This window comes from Mastomys coucha, unplaced genomic scaffold (assembly GCF_008632895.1).
Source record: "Mastomys coucha isolate ucsf_1 unplaced genomic scaffold, UCSF_Mcou_1 pScaffold18, whole genome shotgun sequence".
Classification (NCBI taxonomy): Eukaryota; Metazoa; Chordata; class Mammalia; order Rodentia; family Muridae; genus Mastomys; species Mastomys coucha.
The window spans coordinates 62,290,526-62,312,914 of NW_022196900.1; the positions used below are offsets into that span (position 1 = coordinate 62,290,526).

At 39.0% G+C, this 22,389-nt stretch overlaps 1 protein-coding gene across 3 annotated transcripts in view; it reads right to left on the minus strand.

The window, feature by feature from the left end:
* Nucleotides 1-22,389, minus strand: part of Wdr78 (WD repeat domain 78) — an 83,169-nt gene that overhangs the window by 31,031 nt on the left and 29,749 nt on the right. For all 3 annotated transcript variants that reach the window (XM_031377987.1, XM_031377988.1, XM_031377989.1), the window contains exons 5-8: nucleotides 21,051-21,204; nucleotides 18,696-18,835; nucleotides 11,727-11,855; nucleotides 7,721-7,915 (exon numbers count right to left, since the gene is read on the minus strand). In XM_031377987.1, the coding sequence (XP_031233847.1) occupies nucleotides 7,721-7,915; nucleotides 11,727-11,855; nucleotides 18,696-18,835; nucleotides 21,051-21,204 (618 nt within the window). The remainder of the gene's footprint in view (nucleotides 1-7,720; nucleotides 7,916-11,726; nucleotides 11,856-18,695; nucleotides 18,836-21,050; nucleotides 21,205-22,389) is intronic.

Sequence of the window (22,389 nt, forward strand, 5' to 3'; positions counted from 1 at the left end):
TTTAGTGGATAAGAGTTCTTGTTATGTAAGTATAAGGACTTAAATTTGAATCTCTAGAACACACACACACACACAAGCTGAATATGGCTGCATGTGCTCACAACCCCTATTGTAGGGCAGAAACACACACATCCTAAAACCTCAATGGCCAGCCAGCCTAGCAAAAACCAGAGGAACTTCCAGCTCAGTCTCAAGGGAGAGACCACCACCAGATATCCTTGTTGTTCTGGGATCCTTATGCTGGTATGTAGACATAGGCAATCAAACTCACATGCATGCACTACCGACCCCCCCCACACACATAAATAGAGAGAGAGAGGGAGACAGAGACAGAGACTGAGAGAGTCAGAGACTCAGACAGAGAATATGTCAGTTTATCTCATACCCTTAAATTTTAATTAAGGCAGTAGACTTCTGAGTTTTTTTTCCCTCCACATTTAATTCTTACCTTTTGATATGAAAATACCGTAGCAATTGTTCATATCTAAGTTAGAGTGTCCCAATCAACATCCATGAACTAGACCCATGTGATGCCTTGTTAAATGCACCTAAATTGTAAATGTGGGGTTGTAGAACCACTGAAAATAAATGTTCATAGTTTGCTTGCTTGTTAAGCCCAATGGATATTGACTGGGGCACAAAAATCTGAGCCTTATCAATAGTTACATGGGTTTATTCACTCATGTTATGAGGACTGTCGCTAGTCAGGGTTCTGTAGAGGATTTCCTAGAGTGACTTCTAGGCTGTGGTCGAGCTAGTCCAACAATGGCTGTCTACCAAGAATCCAGTAGGCTGTGTGTCCCCACTGGTCTTTAGTATCTGCCAGAATCCCAAAGAAGTGGGCTCTAATGCCAGTGAAGAAACAGACATGCCAGTGAGCATGAGAGGAAGCAGGCAGAGAGCAAAGCTTCCTTCTTCCACGTCCCTCATATAAGCTGCCAGCAGAAGGATTTTCCACTTTAAATAATTTAGTCAAGAAAAATCCCTCCCAGGTGTATCCAGCTGCTTGGGTTTTGGTTAATTCCAGATGTGGTCAACTTGACAAACAGGAATAATTATCACAATGGTTAACTTTTATCAACACCTTGCCTGGACTTTAAAAATCACGTAGGAGACAGCTGTGAGCCTGTCTGTGTGAGCATTTCCAAGGATGTTTAATTTTGGATCATCTTGAATGTGGGCAGCATCATCTCTTGAGCTCGAAAGGACAAAGTGAAACTCTGCTTCTTACGTAAGGAGTCCCAGCCGTGTGCTGCTGCTGCCAGTGAACTCTGCTACGTCTTCTGGCCATGATAGGCAGGATCTTCTTAAACAGTGAGCCAAAAGTTAAATCTTTTCTTCAGTAAGTCCTTTTGGCAGGTGTTTTGTCATGGCAGCAAGAAAAGTAACTAATCCCACTATGAAGCTGTAGCCAGAAGAGCCACTGCAATTTAAATCACTACCAGGAAAGGCTTATAATAATGCGAGGGTTTGCAGCCCCTTAGGACGAACAACAATATGAACTAAGTAGTACCCTCAGAGCTCCCAGGGTCTCAACCACCAACCAAAGACTGCACATGGAGGGGTCTGATTGTTCAGGCAGCATGTATATAGTAGAGGATTGCAAATTCAATCATCAATAGGAGGAGAGGAGCTCGGCCCTGTGAAAGTTCTGTGCCCCAGTGTAGGGGAATGCCGGGGCCAGAAAGTGGGAGAGGGCGGGGTGGCAGGCATGGGGAAGTGGGAGGCAACAGGGGTTTGTTTTGGTTGTTTTTGTTTGTTTCTTTGTTTTTTGGAGGGGAAACTGGGAATGGAGAAATTTACATGTAAATAAAGAAAAGAAAAAGAAAAAGAAAAAAAAGAATGCACTCTTTCTTTAAGATCCGTTATCTTTGTACATAAGCCAAATACATGAGCTGAATGAGAGATGTGCCGGGAGTCATACTGCCTGATTATTTAGAGCCCTTGATGGTAGTGCTAATCTACATCCTCTGCGGAAGATGCAGTTGCCTTTGGTTTGTTGTCTCTGTCATCCACAATTTAAGTGAGAATCCACTCCTGTGTAGTGCAGTCCATGAGTTTGGAGAAAAGTGACTGATAATGTGTTTCCCATTAAGATATTGTTCACACTATCACTGTCCCTCAATGTGCCCTCACTCCTGACAATTTTTCTTCTTCCCATTGTCTACATAGTTTTGCCTTTCTGAGAATGTCTTACAGCTGGAATCACAGCTTGTGCTGCTTTTGAACTGTTTGTTTTTCAAAGTAATATGCCTGCCAGCTTCCACCATGTCTAGCCACAATTTGATGACTCAGCACTGAACAATATCTGTATCCCAGTCTATTAATTTACCTAGTAATTGAAATTTTGTTTACTTTCAAATTTGAGGAATTATGAAAAAAGTTCACTTGAATATTATGTACAGGGATTCTTGATGAGTGTGAGTATAAATTTTCTGCTCCACAGAGTACCTACCTACCAAGGTGTACTATTAGGATTTATAGTAAGAGTATGCTTAATTTTATAACTGTCAAGCTGTCTTACAGACTGGATATACCAGTGAGTATTGCCCCCAGCCACGAATGAGCCCTTGTCCCAGCATCTTCACCAGCATCTGCCATGGTCATGTGTCTGGGATCTAGACATTCTAACAGTCATGTTGGGGTACCTACCTCACAGCTGTTTTAATTTATAATTCCCCGATGATGTGTCAAACATTGTTTGCTGTGTGATACTGTTCTTGGTGAGATCTCTCTTCATATCTTTTACTGATTTTGAGACACAACTTTGCAATTTTAAACCCCTTTTTGTTTGTTTTTTGCTGTTGTTGATGATTTTATTTTTATGGTTATGGTGTTCCATCTGCATGTATGTGTGGGCACCACATGTGTGCTCGGGGCTGTTGGAAGCCAGAAGACATCAGATCTTGACTAGAGTTTCAGATGGTTGTGAGCTACCATATAGGTGCTGGGAATTGATGCAAACCTGTGCCCTCTGGAAAACGGACATTACTTTTAAGCACTGAGCCATCTCCAGTCCCAGACTTTGAATTCTTGATGCTCCTGTCTGCGCCTGCAGGGTGCTAGGGCAGATGAGCACTGCATCAGGCTTCTTCTCATTTTTAAGCCTTGAGTGTGGTGTGTTGGTAATTTCCTGCAGTTATTTTTAGACTAGGTCTCACGTAGGCCAGCTCAGCACTGAGCTCCTGACCCTCCTGCCTGTGCCTTGTGAGTGCTGGGATTGTAGGCACAGGACTCAATGCTCAGAAAGTTGTTTTCTTATTGTTAAGTCCACAGGCAATTTTGTACATTTTTAGATAACAGTCATTTATCAGATATTTCTTCTATGAATACTTTCTCCAGTGATTTGTCTTATTATTCTCTCTGCCGTGTCTTTGCTAAAGCAGTGGAGCTGCTTTAATAATCCATTATTGTTTGATACATTGTGTTTAAGGAGTTTTACTTTAAATAACATTTAACACCCAAGGTTATTGTTTAACCTGTGTTATTTTCTAGGAATTTTGCATTTTATATTGGAGTCTATAATCTATTTCAGTTATTTTTTATAGGCTCTCAGGTCTGTGGCTAGATGGACTTTTTGGTACATTGTAGCTTCGTTTTTTAAGAAAACTGTCTTTTTTTTTTTTTCTGTTGCTATTGCCTTTTCCAAAGAGCAGTGGACTATTAGCTCAGTCTGTTTCTGAGATATCTAGGTTGCTAATTCATCTATTCGTTGATCTTATCACCAACACCACACTGTAACCATCTTAACTACTGTAGCTGATATTAAGTTGTAAAGTCTCAATTCTTCAACTTTGTTCTGCCCCTTCAATAATATACTGAATGTTCTGGGTTCCACGGTTCCTAACATGCCTTGACTTCTTTCCATACCAGTGCCTTTCCTATGTCCTCTCTTTGTTCTTTTGACATCATTAGTACTCAGTAGTTCCAACCCCACACTACCTTTCTTTTACTCAATTCAAACATTGTATTCCTCCTTAAAATTGTTCTTTAAATTGGTATCTACCAAGTATTAAACACATAACACCATCAGGAACAGTAAGATGGCTCAGAGGGTAAAGGCACTTGCCACCAAGCCAGGAAACACACAGCATATCACATCATGTATATATGAAGAGAAAGAGGGAGGGTGAGAGAGAGAGGAAGAGAGAGAGAACTAAATTTTAATATATGCAAAAGACCTAGTTAAACACTGATTGATGTGTTAGAACAGTGGGCCTTGTCAGAACATACCACACACTAGGCCCAAACAGTTCCACGAGTAAGAGGTTTAATTGAGAGGGAGAGAGGAGGCAGTAGTGGAGAGAAAGAAAGGAGAGAGAGAGCGAGGGAGGAATGTTCCCTGTGAATTTATATATGGGTTCTGCCGCAGGTAAAGGTGGGAGGTGAGCCCAATGGATTCTGGGAATATGGTGGCTATTGCCCTGGCACCAGGTCTGTGAGGCCCGCTCATGTGATGTCACTGGCTTTGGAGGCCCTGATGCTAACAAACACTAAATGAAAAGTACACAAATACCAAAATGAACCACATGAACAAGTATTCAGTATTACTAATCATTAGGATAATATTAAAAGGATTACCATCTCTCCCTCTATGACTATCTCTGTGTCTGTGTCTGTCTATCTGTCTGTCTGTCTCTGTGTGTGTGTGTGTGTACCAATGAGTTTAATTAAAGTTATTTACATGGGCAAGGGATTGTTTAAGGTCAGCCTACCAGTAGCTATATAAATGAAGATAATATCTCTCCCTCCCTAGCAACTATTATTTGCCTATAGATCTTCATGAAGGAGGGGGAAGCTCATGATTCCTTCCTCTTTGTAACAGACAATTGCTATTTGGGAAAAGGACCAATGGGTGTGGGACAACAGAGAGTAATGGAGGTAAATATGATAAAAATATATATTTATAAAATGTAAGCCAGGCAGTGATGACACACACCTTTAATCCCAGCACTTGGGAGGCAGAGGCAGGTGGATTTCTGAGTTTGAGGCCATCCTGGTCTGCAGAGTGAGTTCCAGGGCAGCCAGGGCTATACAGAGAAACCCTGTCTAAAAAAATAAAAAATAAAAAACAAAAAAATAAAATAAAAAAATAAACAAAATATAATAAAAGATGGTATGTATAATACATGCTAATACAACATTTTTTTTTAAAAAAGTATTGCCCAGAGGGAAGGAGGAGGGAACAGGTTTTTTTGTTTTGTTTTGTTTTTGTTTTTGTTTTTGTTTTTCAGAGAGGAAACCGGGAAAGGAGCTATCATTTGAAATGTAAATAAAGAAAATATCTAATTAAAAAAAAAGTATTGCTGGGGCTGGTGAGATGTCTCAGTGGGTAAGAGCACCGACTGCTCTTCAGAAGGTCGTGAGTTCAAATCCTAGCAACCACATGGTGGCTTACAACCACCCGTAATGAAATCTGACGCCCTCTTCTGGTGGTCTGAAGACAGCTACAGTGTACTCATTTATAATAATAAATAAATCTTTTTTAAAAAAAAGTATTGCCAGTGTGAGGAATTAACATTTGGAGTTATATACTGTTTATAAACAGTACATAAGTATACTTATGGCACAGTATAACTCTTTGGGAAAATATTTCACAGTTCCTAAAATTGAACATACATCTACCCAAAGACCTAGTATTAGCCATGTTCACAAAAGAAGCTGAAACATGAGGGCTGGAGAGATGGCTCAGTGGTTAAGAGCACCGACTGCTCTTCTAAAGGTCCTGAGTTCATATCCCAGCAACCACATGGTGACACACGATCATCCCTAATGAGATATGACACCCTCTTCTGGAGTGTCTGAAGACGGCTTATTTGTAATAATAAAAGAAATCTTTTAAAAAAAAGAAGAAGAAGCTGAAGCATATCTGCCAAAAGACTCGATCAGAAACCTCAAGCTGAACACAAGGCAGACGCATCACCTGCTGAGCAGCCAAAGGACTGCACGTGCGCACACTAGATGGCTTCACTAGAAGGAAATGAACTGTTTACATACACAGGTCCAGCTGAAGCTCACCGTCAGGAATGCTGAGTGAAAGAATCTAGACTCAAGTTCATTTTAATTTTTTTTATTTTTACATTTATTTTGTGCATGTGTGTATGTGTGTATATATGTGCGCATGTATACTGTGTATGGACATGGGTATAGAAGCCCAATGACTTGTAAGAATGAGTTTTCTCTACCACGTGTGTCCTTGGCAGTCAAACTCAGGTCATCAGGCTTGGTGGCAAGTGCCTTTACCTGCTGAATCAAATGTACTTACAAAATGTACCACAACTAAGAAAGTTAACTCGTGGTCACAGGCCAAGTCCATGGCTGCCTGGGTGGGTAATGTTAACATGCAACCAGCACAACATAATCTTCATGGCTCACGGGTGTATTTTCTGTTGATCAGGGTATTATTTACATAACTTTCTTCATTTTCTAAATATGTTAAAAACATAGTTTAAATATAGATATGTCATAAATATCTCATTAAAATATTTGTTCTCTTACTTTAATTAGTAAACAAGTAATGTACTAACAGTTTAGCTTTGCAAATACCATTATTTATAATGCTTCAGATTGCAATTATACAACTCTTTAGATATATATAGAACAGTATACATGATACAAATTTTAACACACTAACCTAAAAAGAAAGAGGATAGTTTTAAAATATTATCCTAGCTTTCTCTGGGCAAAGAGTTTATAACCCTTTCCCACACATGTTATTTTGTAACCTAATTTTTTTTTTATCCCAGGGATGTAGGGATGGTTCAATATTCAGAAAACCACATAGAAAGTTAACTTTGACTTGGGAACCAACGAGAGTTCATGAAAATTGGGGCTACAACAGGAAAAGATAATACCGAGAAAGGAGTGGACTGCCAAACAGATTTCAGTGGTTTATGAGTTCCAAAGCTCCTGGAAACAATACAATGACATTCTCTACCCAGACTGCAGATATCAGGAACAACACACTCTGAGATGTGTAGCTTATCCTAAGCAGTGGAAGGCTCTGCACATTTAGAATTTAGAGCATTCAAAGGCTGTGAGGGGTTTGGGTAAATCTGCAAGATAGGGTAAGATAGTGGAAAGAACTGAACTTCGACTCAAATGCCTCATTACATAAATCTTTATACCCTTCATTTTATTCATGTGCTGAAAGGCTGAATTAATGTCTTAAAAAAAAAAAAAAAAAAGAACCCACTCAGGGTCTGGAAGAACTCAGAGGGAGAGTGTGCACAGGTCCTGGGTTCCAGCCTTAGAAAGCCGGAAAACTAAAAACAACTCTGAAAGTAGCAAAAACGAAATATTCTGTGAACATATAATGGGGCTTGCAGCAGTGAGGGTGGGCTGAAGACCCTTGTCATTGGTATTAGGGAGTAGGCTCAAACAGCCAGAACCTGAAGACGCAACGGCAGTGTAAAAGAGGACCAAACGTGAGAAACACTATAGAAACACCAAGGGCCTAATCTGAGGTAGGAACAAAGATAAAATGAGGACATAGATGCTTTTTAAGTCTTGCACTGGAGGGACAACCCTTGTGTGGACTCCCCAGTCTGGACTCTAGGGCTCCCCACATGTTTCACAGGTAGGAAGTAAATGCTTAAATGTGTGCTTTAATAGCTGATGAGTAGTGTGGAAACTACATTTAGAAATATTTAATAGTACAATTACATTTTTAAAAACTATTTGACTTTGCCTAAGCATGATTACTTTAAAAAAAAAATACCTTTATAAACAGGGAGTTGACGGTAGGCTGCAAGCTTCGGCTGAAATACATTTTCCATTAAAACCCTTTCCATGTAAAACAGGTCTTGCTGAAGCTTATCAGACTTTAATATTGCCTCTGAATTGTCTTCATCCTCCTCGTGAACTTTAGACAGAATCACATTTTCTATGTCCATTAGAGAGCTACTTTCACTGTCTGTGAATAAAAATGCAACTTACTTACAAAACAGCCAAATAGTAGTAGGTGGTTCATATATTTAAAGACTTTTTAAATTATATTTTATAATTTGTCTTCCATTTCCAATATCTTCAATAGCATTTTTTTAAATCGTTTATGCACAAAGAAAACAAACAACACAAACATAAAATTTATGGAACTCTTATCCATCAAAAAATACATTTTTCCCCTGAGGATAAGCAGTAATAATCTTGAGGTGTTATGTACACATTAGCCTATTTTCTGTTAATTTATCAGAAAACAACAACTTAGGGAACTAAGTTGGTGAAGATAGCCCAGTTGGTGAAGCTCTTGCCTTGCAAATATTTGGACCTGAGTTCAATGACCAGAACCTTTGTAGAAAGCTGGGTGGGGTATCAGAGAAGCTAGAGCTGAGGACCAGAATTTTCACCTCTCCCATACATGAGAATGGCAGACACAGCAGCCAGGGAGCCTGAGATTTCCTAGACATCAACATTCAGGGTTTCCCTTCTGCCCACTGGAATTGACAGGCTGGAAATCGGGACTTTTACCACTGGCCAGCAGGAATGATAACAACCTCTACTTTGTGATGTGTGATACAGTGATGCTGTATGTGGTTAAGGTAACGGGGTAATCCTATGCACGCTAGCCACAAAAGGATGAAGGGGGCTGGAGTTCCCAGCAGAGGTCAGCAGTCATGTCTGTCCCTCAGGTGTCACTGGGTGAGGTAAAAGCCCTGGTCTTTCACTGGGTCTAGTGGTACAATCTTATCTTCCAAGCACTCAGGAGGAAGACAAATGAGCCCAGGATACCTGGGCTGTGCAGTGAACCCTGTTGCAAAAATCTCTGGACTTCCACTGCCGATTGGCAGTCTTGAGACAATGACTCCCACTCCCTGACATATGTACTATTGAAGCCTAGAAAAATGGAAGCCGTATAGCTCGATTTTAATTGAAAGTCACTCCCTGAACCAAGAGCGAAGAAAATCTCAAATAGAGAAGAAGATAATCAGTAACATGAACACCAAGATGAGAGACTAGAATTAACTAACAAAGAATTTACAGAGCTCATCATAAAAAAATGATTTGCCCGGGTTTATGAATATCCTTGAATCAACTAAAAGCATCATCAAAGGAATAGAACATTTCAATGAAACAAAAAACTTACAGGATTGAAATACTCAGAACTTAAAATTTCAATTAATGGGTTAAATGAAAAAATAGAAAGGAAAAAGAAAACGTTTCAGTGGCCTCAGGAAAGAATAATAAAAAACCTGTGTTGTTTGTTTGTTTGTTTGTTTTATTTTTTGAGACAGGGTATCTCTATGTAGCCCTGGCTGTCCTCAAATTTATTATATAGACCAGCCTAACCTTGAACTCATAGAGATCCAACTGCCTTTGCCTCTGAGTGCTGGGATTAAAGACGTGCACTTCCACATCTGGCTCATAAAAACGAAACAGAAACAAGCTAACTTAAAAACAAGTGGAAAGAAGGTTCAGTGGCTAAAGGTGCATACTGCGTTCACAGAAGACCAAATTCAATTCCAACTCCCACGGCTGGCAGCTCAGAACTGCCTGTGTCTCCATTTGGAGGGCATCAGACATCCTCTTCCGCACTCCTCCAACACCGGATCCATCTGCATAGCCCTCACTACCATACATATATGAATTAAAAAGAATAATTTTTAAACCAAGGAGAATATACTCTGAATAAAAATAATGAAGAGAGCCTCAGGGAGACCTGGGAGATTATCATGCTCACATGAGCAGCGTATCTGAGTGGGGAGAAATTGTCACTGGAAAAGGCGCGAGAAAACAGAAGTTGAAAAGTCACAGAATTTAGCAAAGAATAGACTGAAGAAACTGAATGAGCCTTGAGGAAGAAGGCTCTAAAGATACCCACCAAAGACTTACCACAGATAGACTACTGAAAACAGGAGGCATATATGCATGTATACATATATGTATATATATATGTATACATGCATGTATATATATATATACACATATGCATATATCCACAAAGGCCATAGATATACTACTGAAAACAGGAGACACATATGTATGTAAACATATGCATATGCAACATGCACATACACATAAGCATAAACATGGACATATATCCAGGAAGATAAAATGAAATATTGAAAGCAGTGAAGGGAGGGAAAGATATTTATAAAAAGAAAATCATTTGAAAAGAACTGTTCACCCAGAAGTCTGTATTGAAAATATCCAGGAAAAATTAGGAGAAACTGAGGCTCAGTTAGTAAAGTACATGTTGAAAGCCTGAGGACTTGAGCTCAAGGTGGAAAACCTGGGTACAGGCAGAGCCTGGTGGTGCATACCTCAAATCTCTACATTGGGGACACAGAGGACGGAGGATCTCTGAGGCCAACCTGGTCAATAGAGTGAGTTCCAGGCTAGCCAGGGTTACATGGTGAGACCTTGCCTAAAGGAAGCAGCAGCAGCAGCAGCAGCTAGTGATTCTCACACCTAATTCAGGATGAATGTATCCCTGAGGCTTACTGGCAAGCCAGTTTAATCAAACTGTTTAAGCCAAAACTTTTTTTTTTTTTTTAAAGTCTTCAGCCAGGCAGTGGTGGCACATGCCTTTAATCTCAGCACTTGGGAGGCAGAGGCAGGTGGATTTCTGAATTCGAGGCCAGCCTGGTCTACAGAGTGAGTTCCAGGACAGCCAGGGCTACACAGAGAAACCCTGTCTCGAAAAACCAAAAAAAAAAAAAAAAAAAGTCTTCAAAAAATTGGAGAACTAAAGAATGAGCACTTCATTTGACCTCTGACCTCTACATGTATATAGGAACATTTACATGCACATCTGAGCATACACAATATACAGATGGACAAATAAAGTATGTAAATCAAACATACTTTATTTCTTCTAATATTTATAATTGAAGAGTTACACTGTCTTATGCAGTTCTAAACATCTAAATGACCTTGATATCTAGAAGAAGTATACAAGGCAGTCATAAAGAAGGGCCAGAGCACTGAGCACAGTCACTCATGCAGGGCTCAGGAGGCAGAGCAGGAAGGACAGCAGCAGGTTCCAGGCCAGCCTCATATGCCTCACACACTCAAGGCAAGCCACGGTACAGAACAAAATCTTGCCTCAAAAACCCAAAAGCACCTCCCAACATGAAAGTCAAAAGACAGAGAGGTAAACTTTACTTGAACTGGTACCATGTTGACATCAGTGGGCTTTGGTAAGCTATATGCATACAATGCAATATGCAGATAAATCACTAGCTGAACAGATACACAAATAGCAACTGAAGGACAGGTACACACACGCCTAAGCTGAAAGGTGACTAAAAAAGGAATAACTCCCAAGAAGGCAGAAAAAAACATAAAAATGAAACAGAAACAGAAAACAAAAAATGGAAGACTGAATGTTCTAACTATGCAAGCAAATTCAGAGGCACCCAGCCCAAGCATTCAAACAATGAGCAGCAAACAATAACATGCACTAGAGAAAATCCTGAAAACAAGACTGGATGCGGTGGTAAATGCCTTTAATCCCAGCCCTCGGTCTGAGTGTGAAGACCCCTGTGAATTCAAGGCCGGTTGGTACCAGGCCCTGTCTCAAACAACAGCAAACTCCAGACAGGCATCCAAGAAAAAGCAAACACAAAACTTAATTTTCCACTCAGAATCCAGGACACTGCGAAGATAAAAGCTGAATCCCCGAGTAAAGCACGTTTTGTGTTCGGTGGAAAAGAATGTGAGTTGCCCTGTGAGGACATACTGCAAACTGGGAATGCAGTCTGGTTTCTGCCCATGGTACTTTCCTTGTATTCTTGGGTCCCGGTCTCTAGCAAGTAAACTTCCTTTACTTGAATACGAAGATCGTTTTGCTCCCAGCAAAGCTTCTGGAGTGTTGAAAGAATCATACAAATCCCAGGTAGTGGCCACTACACCTAAGCAGACAGAAAAGGTAAAAGGATTTTAAAGCAAATTCTACTAGTACAGCTTTGCATATAACTGGTCATAGAAAAATATGAGTTTCTATTAAAACTGTGTTAATTTTAATAGCACTGGCAGGAAAATAACAAAGGAATATTTCATGAGGGTACCTCAGGAGACCCTGAGTCACCTTTCTATTAGCATCTAGAGGTGCTGTCCTGTTTTAGGGCTAGCTCCAGGTTACCCTCACTCTCCCTTGTTCCTCCCTCCTTCCTAGCCAGGCCTGGGGAGACTCATCAGCCTGTCACTGAAGGGCATCATGGGATACAGGCTTGGACAACACCCAGACAATGTCTTTACTAGTTGCTAACACGCAACTTGCATTTTACAGATCTGCTTGTGGGAAGCATCTCACTCCTTTTTACCCAGTAGAGTTCCCTAAACAACTATTTAGGTAAAAACAGTGTATCTGTCCAGACATGACATTGTCAAAAGCCTAATTAAATCTATTCAAATCATCAAATATGGCAACAGTAACCAAATTAAACTGGAAATGTCATTGATCATCAAATACTATCTTCCAAAGCCCCCACCCCACCTTACTATTGATTTTTGTAGCAACAATATGATCCTTGGGTACTACATTGCTACTGCTGACCCTACTAAGCTTTCAGTTAAAGAATGATGTGGAGTTTTTGTTTTGTGTTTAAGAATGATGTTTTAATAAAGAACTGTTTCCTTTAAAAGAGAGATGAAATCTGGGCTTTGTAAATATAGTCACTTCCCTAGTACACCACTCAATAGAAAACCAAGGTACTCAGCAGAAAGAAGGAGGAAGAGGAGGTGGGAGAGGAAGAAAATGGGGGAAAAGAGGAGGAAAAGGAAGAGGAATAATAGGAGGAGGAGCAGGAGGGGGATGGAGGGAGAGGGACATTAGAGGTGGAGGACATGGTTCTTTGGTATCTAATGATGGCTTTTCAATGAATAAGAATATTAAATTTCATAATAAGATAGATAGCTAATAACTTAGTAGCTTTTACAAAGTCGTGCATGACTTTTGACAAACTGATAGGATATAATCTTTGAAAATTGAATTATCTGTATTTTTCTACCATTTAACTGAAATGTTAGTAAGTTCAGTATAAGAATATGTGGTTACCTGTTACTAATAAGTCGTGCCGACTACTGCTTTTAGTGTGAGCCATTATCATATTTTATTTGATCACTTGACTAAGTTTAACCCATAAAGCTGTATATAGCAAATATGTTCAGGACTTGGTTTTGTTTTTGAGATAGGGTCTCATGTAATCTAGGCTAGCCTCAAATTAGTTATGTGGTCAAAGGTTATATTGATTTCTTGGTCCTCTTACTTTCACCTTCCCAGTGCTAGAATCATCATGCCAAATGTGGGTTGTTTTTAATGTTGTATATGTTAATGTAATGTGTGTACATGTTAATATGTGTGGACAAACTCAGATATCTAGACAAACTAGAACAATGTATAACACCTTTAAGAAAGGTCTCATGCACCTAGAATTTACCAGTAAGATTAGCCTGACTCAGTGAGCCCTAGGGACCCTCCTGCCTCTGCTGGATTCACAAGCATGCTACCACCATGCCTGGACTTTGTACATGGGTTTGTAAGGATCAAAAAGTCAGATCTTATGCGTGGCAAGATACTTCATCAAGTGTGCTATCTCCCCGGCCCATATGTTCAGGTTTTGTGTGTCCATTATACCTCAATATAGCTGTTGCAAAACAAAATGTCTAAGTTCTAGTGCCATGCTAAAGATGAAGTAACAGATAATGACTTACCAATTTTATAAGCCATTTTTAAATTTATTTTAGAAACTATCTCAAATTACACTCTCCCTGACTTCAGGGCCTACTGGGTATCCAAAATAAATGGGTTGTGATGTGATGTGAGGGTATCTAAGCAATTAGGAATGTTCCCTTTCTTACCCTGACTGTGAGTACATGGACTATATATTCTTTGCTTACATTACATGAGTGTATACATATTACTGAATCTTCTGCTAAGACATAATTCACAAAGTTTTTAAAAATTTGACTAAGGCATATTTGTATTATATAATTTAAAAGGTGTATTTTTTTGTGGATAAAAACAACATGTCTGGGGGCCGGGCAGTGGTGGCGCACACCTTTAATCCTATCACTTGGGAGGCAGAGGCAGGGGAATTTCTGAGTTCAAGGCCAGTCTGGTCTACAGAGTGAGTTCCAGGACAGCCAGGGATACACAGAGAAACCCTGTCTTGAAAAACAAAACAAAATAAACAAACAAAAGGGCTGGCGAGATGGCTCAGCGGGTAAGAGCACTGACTGCTCTTCCGAAGGTCCTGAGTTCAGATCCCTGCAACCACATGGTGGCTCACAACCACACGTAATGAGATCGGACATCTGGTGCTTCTGAAGACAGCTGCAGTAAATTACACTGGAGCAAGCGGGACTGGAGCCAGTGGGGCCCAAGTGAGCTGGCCGGAGCGAGTGGGGCCGGCAGAGGTCCTGAGATCAACAGCAGCCACACACATGGCCATCTGTACAGCTACAGTGTATGCATACACATAAAATAAATAAAAATAAAATCTTTTAAAAAAAAGAAACAAAAAAACATGTCTGGGGCTGGAGAGATGGTTCAGCGGTTAAGAGCACTGACTGCTCTTCCAGAGGTCCTGAGTTCAATTCCCAGCAACCACATGGTGGCTCACAACCATCTGTAATGGGATCTGATGCCCTCTTCTGGTGTGTCTGAAGACAGCTACAGTGTACGCATATACATAAGTAAACAAATCTTTAAAAAAAAGCCATGTCTGGTTTTAGATAAAATAATAAAGGAGATGCAGACATAAGAGAAATGGGATCAAAATATTATTCTGACTACCAATAAAGTTTATTGAGAAATAAAGTCTTGAATCTGTGGCCAAATGGATTTGCTCACTTCCCCTTCTGAGTACAGTGTATATAATATGTGTGTGTTACTGCCCATCTGGAGAAGCAGAGGCCTCTCTCTGCTGTGGGAATGAGATCAGAACGTACGCTTTCTGAAACTGAGCATGCTCAAAAACATACCCAAGAGTGGCTAAGCATCAATTCCATCTCCCAACCTCTCCTTCCAAGCAAGTCCCTTCTCTTTCCCTGGAAAAGAGGCCATAAAGCATCAATTTGACTGACATTCCTTTACTGTATGTGGTTAAGGGGTAGTTCAGAGCATCCTCCAACTATAATGTATTGTAGATAGACTCAAGAATTACATCAAGAATGGTAAAGACAGGTGGAATTGCTGGTGTACACCTACTGTTCTAACCTTCAGAAGGCAGAGGCAGGAGAATTGTCAGATAGAGACAACCCTGCACTATACAACAAACTTGAGGCCAGCTTGGGCTACACAACAAATTCAAGAACAGCCTTAGGCTACATAGCAAAGCTCTTTCTCAAATTAAAAAAAAAAAGTCCCATAGCAGAATACTGGTAGCGAGTGTGGAGTTTGTCTCTTTAGTCTGTTAGTGTGGTATATTACATTGACTGATGACATGTTATCACTGAGCCACACAAATAAATGTCACTTGATCACAATATACAATTCCACTTCATACAGAGCTGGATTGAGCTTGTTAGTATGGAAGGCTTTTTATAGTTGTAATCATAAGGAATATTGATCTAGTTTATTATACTATGATATATTTACCCAGCTTGGTATCAGAGAAATTATTATCTCATAAGTATGAAATATTCTCTTCAATTTTACAGAGCGTTTTTGGGATTTTTGTTGTTTTTTTGGAAGGGAGGATGGAGAATTGGTAATAAGCCTTTTATAAATAATTGTTAGAATTCGCTTGAGTAACCCTTTAGTCCTGGTGCTTTCTTTGATGGGAGATTTAGGATTGCAATCTCTTTACTCACTGTAGATCTATTCAGATTTTCTATTTATCCTTGAGTCAGTTAGGCCATCTGTGTATGTTAAGGGATTGATCCACTTTGTTCTGCCATATGAGATGCTGGCTTACAGTAGCTTCAGGCATTTGCTGTAGTGTTGTCTGAGAATCCCAATGCTCTCTGCGTGATTTGTGCATCCATCTCACTAGCTTGCCCACAATTGGAAGAGGCATACTAAACCATTACTGTGGGACAAATTCTCTCCTCAACTCGTCCATTCTCAATGCTTCTGTAGATCTCTCATCTTATGTTCATAACTGCTAAAGTCTCCGTACTGACTGAGCCATTGATCAATACACATGTTCTTTGTTACATATGACAATTTCTGAGTACTTTTCTGACTAGTATAGCCATCTCGGGTTTTTTTAGTGATGATTTTTCACAGTTTTGTGCATACTTAGCAATTCCATCAAGTCTCTTACAGAGAGCAAACATCTGAACTCTCTTTGTTTGCTTTTAATTTGATCAGCCAATATCTATTAATGTATATTTAAAGTAATTACTGATGTGGAATTGCTATTTTATAAAAAAAAATCTTGATATTTGTATTCATTCTACTTTGTTTCTCAACTCCTCAGTCACTATTCTGTGTATAATAGATCTCCTGGTAGTTTCAATTTTATTCCATTCTTATGTTCCTTTCTCTAACTTTTAGGGTTTTATGTTGTTTTTGTTTTTTGTGGATACCATTTATAGATTACAATGACATTTTGAAAATTAAAGCTACTGTTAATTATAATTTTCTTCAATAGCATATTAAAATTTTCCTCCTTATACAATTCTCTCCCACTACTATGAATTTTTAAATTATTCTCTATATAATAAGTGCATTAACAACCTAATTATTGCTTTGTAAATCTCTTTTAAATTTTTTAATATTTATTCTTATATTATGTGTATGAGTGTTTTGTCTGTATATATCTATGTGTACCACATGCATGCAGTACCCACAGAGGCCAAAAGAAGGTATTGGAGCCCCTGGATAGGAATTACAGATGGTTGTGAGCAACTGTGTGGGTGCTGGCAATTCAACCCGAATCCTCTGGAAAAGCATCCGGTGTTCTCGACCACTGTGACACCTTTCTAGCCCCTGTGTATCTATCGATTTTAATCTATACGAGGTGGGGGAACAGTCAGCTGGGAACAAAGTGACTGGTTTCAGCATTTGCTGACGTGTCATTTTTACTGCTATCTACTTTTCCCCCACATAGCTAAAGATTACTGTCTACTGTCCTTCTGTTTCTACATAAAGGATTCTCTTCAGCATTTGTTTGAAGCTCTTCTGCTATCAATAAACTCCCTTAGCTTTTGCATATCCAGAAGTATCCTAATTTCTTCATTTCTAAAGGATTTGGTAGTCTTACTTGACGGTGCTTTTTCACTTCAGCCCTCTAAGTGTCACTGTGCTTGCCCTCCATGGTTTCCAATCCAACATTGAGTGATAAGAGTTAGACCATGTGTGTGATGGATCACTTTTCTATTGTTACTTTCAAGATTCTCCCTATGTCTTATGACTGACTGTGTATTTGTGTCTTTGTGTGGATCTCTTCTTGTGGCTATTCTTCTCAGATCAGACCCTTATTGATTTTAGAGACTTGACTTATTGCGTGTTCAGCTATTCTTTGTGCCCTTCCTTATCGTCTCTTTACAACCACATATGGGTGCTTCCTTTCTCATGGGTCTCCATTTAGTTTTTTCTCTTTTCTTTTCTTTCTTCTTTTCTTTCTGTCCCACATATAGGATCCTTTAAAATCATCCATCATTAAGATTATGGTCTTGCCTTCTTTCCCAAACCTTCTGTTGCAAACTCTAGTGCATATTCTCAGTGGTAGGCTTTTCATTAAGGACAAATCCTCATGTATCTCAGGTTGGTCTTGAACTTGCCACCCAACCAAGCATGACCATGAACCATGACATGACCTTGATTGCCTCCTTCCACCTCATCAGCACTGAGAATTTACAGGAATACAGCACTACACTTCACTTATGCCATGCTGTGGCTCAAGACCAGGGCTTTATGCTAATAAGAATTTGTACTTCTTGCTACCAGGCTATCAGGGAATGAAAACCAGCAGGATATCAAGGTACTTTCTTTCATTCTCCCAAATGTACCAATCACACTTCTGCTCAGTCACACCTCTATTCTGAGGCAAGGATGAAGGAAAGGCTAAAGGGAGATGGGGCATTTATTCTGGCTCTTTCATATAAAAGGAGAATCAGGTGAGCAACAAATATCCTACCTACCCTACACAAATGCTCTTCTGCTAAAAATCAATGGCTGTGCTTCTTGTGGAAGAAAACTAGCTCCTGGCTCTGTTCAGAAATAACTGCAACCAAGATTATAGATGGTCTTTCTCCTAGTTATTCCTTTGTCCACACACCATGAGTTTTTGCTCATACAGTACCCTCAGAGATGTTCATTTGTAAACACTGAGAGGCAGTAAGTATAGTACTTAAGGATACAGGTTCTAAGTCGAAAGCATCTTAGGTTCCTTCACTTGGCTGTCTCCTCATCTATGAAATGGGGAATAATGATCAAACTCACTTTCAAGAGTTATGGTGAGCATTAACCTAGTTACTATAGGAGAATCCAAAGATTGTGTGGCATAGAGTGTTTGTTTGGGTAGTAAATTGTATTGTAAAATAATTTTTATAAATAATTGAAGAGTACAAACTCTGATATGGGGTGAAGACAAATCAGACTGGACAATTATGTTACTCAAATCCTCTATAGCACTGTTTCTTGTTAACTTATCAAATTCTGAAAGTTATAAATTATAGTAAGTTATCCGGACAAATCAATTTCCATTTTTCATTCATATAGTTTAACATGTGTTGACTGACAGACTCGAGGAACATATATTCAAATATAACAGTTTACCAACAAGAATAAAGCATAGTACCTTTTTCTTCCAGTATGATTTTATCACACTGAACCTCTTTATTCTTTGGTGCTCCATTAAATGTCTGCATCATTCTTTCTGCATATAAGTCATTGCCTAATCTATTTCTACAAAGGATTTCATAATTCTTATTTTTCTCTCTGTAAAAAAAAGGAACTAATTAATACAAATTACTATGAACAGACATTGTCTTTCTATATTACTTGTTCTCAAAGCACTGTAATGAACATAGAGTGTAACAAAATAAGAAGTGAGCTTGAAAATCTCCTTAAGGAAAGGGTTTATTACGTTACCAGCAAAGGGCTACTTCACGCTGTGCTTCCCAAGGCTCAGACTACTTTCGGTGTTCACCAATAACATGCTAGCACTCTGTTTAGAGAATTTATGAATTTTAATAGGTAGATCTAAAGCTAAAAATTCTTTCCAAGAATTACTTTTGTCGCATTGCATACATGCTGTTTTCACAACTGGTTAATTCTGAGTATTTTTAAATTCACATTTTGTTATTTGTTTGGTTGATTTTGGCTTTTTGTTTGTTTGTTTCTTGAGACAGGGTTTCTCTCTGTATAACAATCATTGGCTGTCCTGGATTTGCTCAGTAGACTAGCCTGGTCTCAAACTCACAGAGATCTATCTGCTTCTGACTCCTGAGTGCTAGGACTAAAGGTGTGTGCCACCATGCCCAACTTAAATTCATATTTTAATTTCATTAATCTAGGAAATTATTTCTGCACTCCCACTGTGTATGTGAATATCTTACTTGGGACTTTTAATTTTTCATTTCAATGTGGTCAAAGAACTTAGTGAAATTCTACTTTGAAGTTTTAATTTAAAATTATTATACCTCCCTTTCATTATGAAGAGATCTTTCCCTAAAAATAATTGTCAGCTTTTTCTGAAGTTTCTGTATCTTTTTTTCCTAATTTTCTTCTACTTAAAATATCTTCTTTGGGGGTATAGATATAGCTCTGTAGTTAAGATCCCTTGCAGTTCTTTCAGAAGATCCCAGATTTGTTTCCCAGCATCCATATCAGTAAGTTCAGAACCATATGCAACTCCAGCTCCAAGAAATGTGATGTCCTCTTCTGGCCTCTCCTAGAACCTCTCCTCCCTCTTCCTCTCCCTCTCCATTTCCCCTCTCCTCCTCTTTTTCCTCCCCCCAACCCCCCTCACACACACACACCTTACCTTTTAAAACACCTTTCTCTTTACATTTGGTATGCAGGAGTGTCTGTACAAAGAACTGAGGCCATTTCTTTTTATTTTTCTTCTGTAGAAAAGGCTCTGTCAGTAGCTCAGGAAAGCCTCTCCTCCCCCGACCGCCCATGAACAGTCCCCAGTGACTTGATGCATGTGTAACTCACATGTTAGACCATCATTTTTATAATCCATTTTTTTATATTTTGTTTATTTATTCAGTTCTATTTTTTCGGTCATTAAATCTTTACTCAGTTATGTTTAACCTAATGCTTGCTTTTTTGACAACTGCATAAAGTTCTTATCAAAAATGTGTCACTCTGAGCTTCTTAACGTGTTTTAACCATCTTACTTACTGTGACGTTTCATAACTATTTCATATTTTGTATCCAATCATGCCATATGTCTAACATGCTCAGAATTTGAATTTAGGATGCTGTTTGTCTTTTAATGGTGACTTGTCTCTACTGATTTGGTATATTATTATCAAATCCAATCTGAGGGAACTTTTTGAATGCATTTATTGTTGTTGTGTATGTGGCAGTAATTTAAATGTGTGCTGTATGCACATCTGTGTGTGAGTGCTTGTACCCGAAGGCCAGAGGAGACTGTCAGCAGCCTTGTTCTAACTCTTCTCATCCCTTGGGATAAGATCCCACTGACCCTGAAGATGGCCCAGCAGCCAGTAAATCCCAACAAACCTTCTAACTTCACTCCCTCCCACAGCAGCCACACAGGTTTCTTAGGTGGGCACTCAGGATTCTAACTTAGGGCCTGGTACTTTGGATGTACATAGAATGTTTTTATTAAATCACAGGAAGGAATATATCCTTTTTTCTAGCAATGTTGTAACACCCATTAACTATGGTCACAGCATGGTGACAGGACACTAGGACTTGGTCTTGTCCACTATAGCTTCACACCTGCTGACCACTGCCCTATCTTCTTAAGATGTTTACATAAGGTCACAGGCTATGCTAAAGATAAGGGCTTTTCCCATAGAAAAATGTCCTGTGATGTAAATATGGTCCATATAAGATCACAGGGTATGTGTGTCATTTCAAGGAGATTCCTAAAAATCTCCAAGGCTCTTCAGAAAAACATGAATTCAGTATCTGAGTGACACAAAAGCGACACAGACAACTGAGCTATACATACACTATTTTCTCAGCTTCTTCAGATTCTATTGAGAACATGACTGTTGGCAGGTTGAAAAATCTCAGTGTCTCTGTCTCAGTAAGAATGATTTCTATAGTCTTCTCCAGCTCTTCCTTTGTTATAGTTGTCTCAGCTGTCCTCACAACTCGTACATCTAAAACACACAACATTATGAGATCATCCTGGAGCTGCCAGTGTGCACACTCCCTAGTCACTAAAACAGTGATGACTCACACACACAAGGGTCCATTTAACCTCTGTGAGAGCAGCTGGAATAGCCCACAGCATTCTGCTTGGCTCTTACAGCTATCAGTGGTGACCAACCTCTAATCAATTTCACCAAGAGACAGAAGACTCTTCATCAGATCTAGGCCACTACAAGTGTAAAATGATCTCAAGTTTCACATAAATAAATATGTTGGAAAGGACTGGCTAAATTTTTAGAATAGTGAGAGGTCCAATGCCCTAAGAGAGTGTTACTAAAGTTGGAATTTCAGAGCTGAGTTTGGAATGTCTTAAGGTAAGAAACAACCATGATGTGGCATATAGTCAGAGTACAGTAAGTTTGGGGTTGTTTTGAAACAGGATCTCACTAGGTAGCCCAGGCTGGATCCAAACTTGCAAGCCTTCTGTCTCCACCTCCAGTGTAACGGCATCACAGACATGAATGTAATCTAGGCTTCAGTGTATTTTTCTTTAAAAGGGGGGAGTAAGCCTGGTTGTGTAAGACTGCAATGAGTAAAGAATGACTTCCTTTTGGACAGTAAAGCAAGAATATAACACTTCCCAGAGACAAAGATTCGGTCTCCTCTTAATGCTCAGGACCTTAGTAAAATAACTTCCTAAAAATCTTTATAGAAAAAAAAAATCACAAATATCTTTTAACAAAAACAACCAACATCTGGTATATATATATATATATATATATATATATATATATATATATATATACACATACATACACATATATACACATATATATATACATACACATATATACATATATACACACATATATACATACATATATATAGTATATACCAACATATAGCAACACATACTCATCTGTATACATTAAATGCTAATTAATGTATTTTAAAGAAACTATGGAAATGTTCATGCTACAATTCTAAAGGAAGAACACCCAGGGTCTACTTTGTAGCTACAATGATATCAAATAAAGGTCAGGAAACAGGAAGTCCTTCTTAATGAATAACTCTTAAAAAATACTGTTTGTCCACAAGAAACTCAAGAAGAACGAAGACCAAAATGTAGACATTTCATTCCTTCTTAAAAGGGGGAACCAAATACCCACGGAAGGAGTAGCAGAGATTAACTA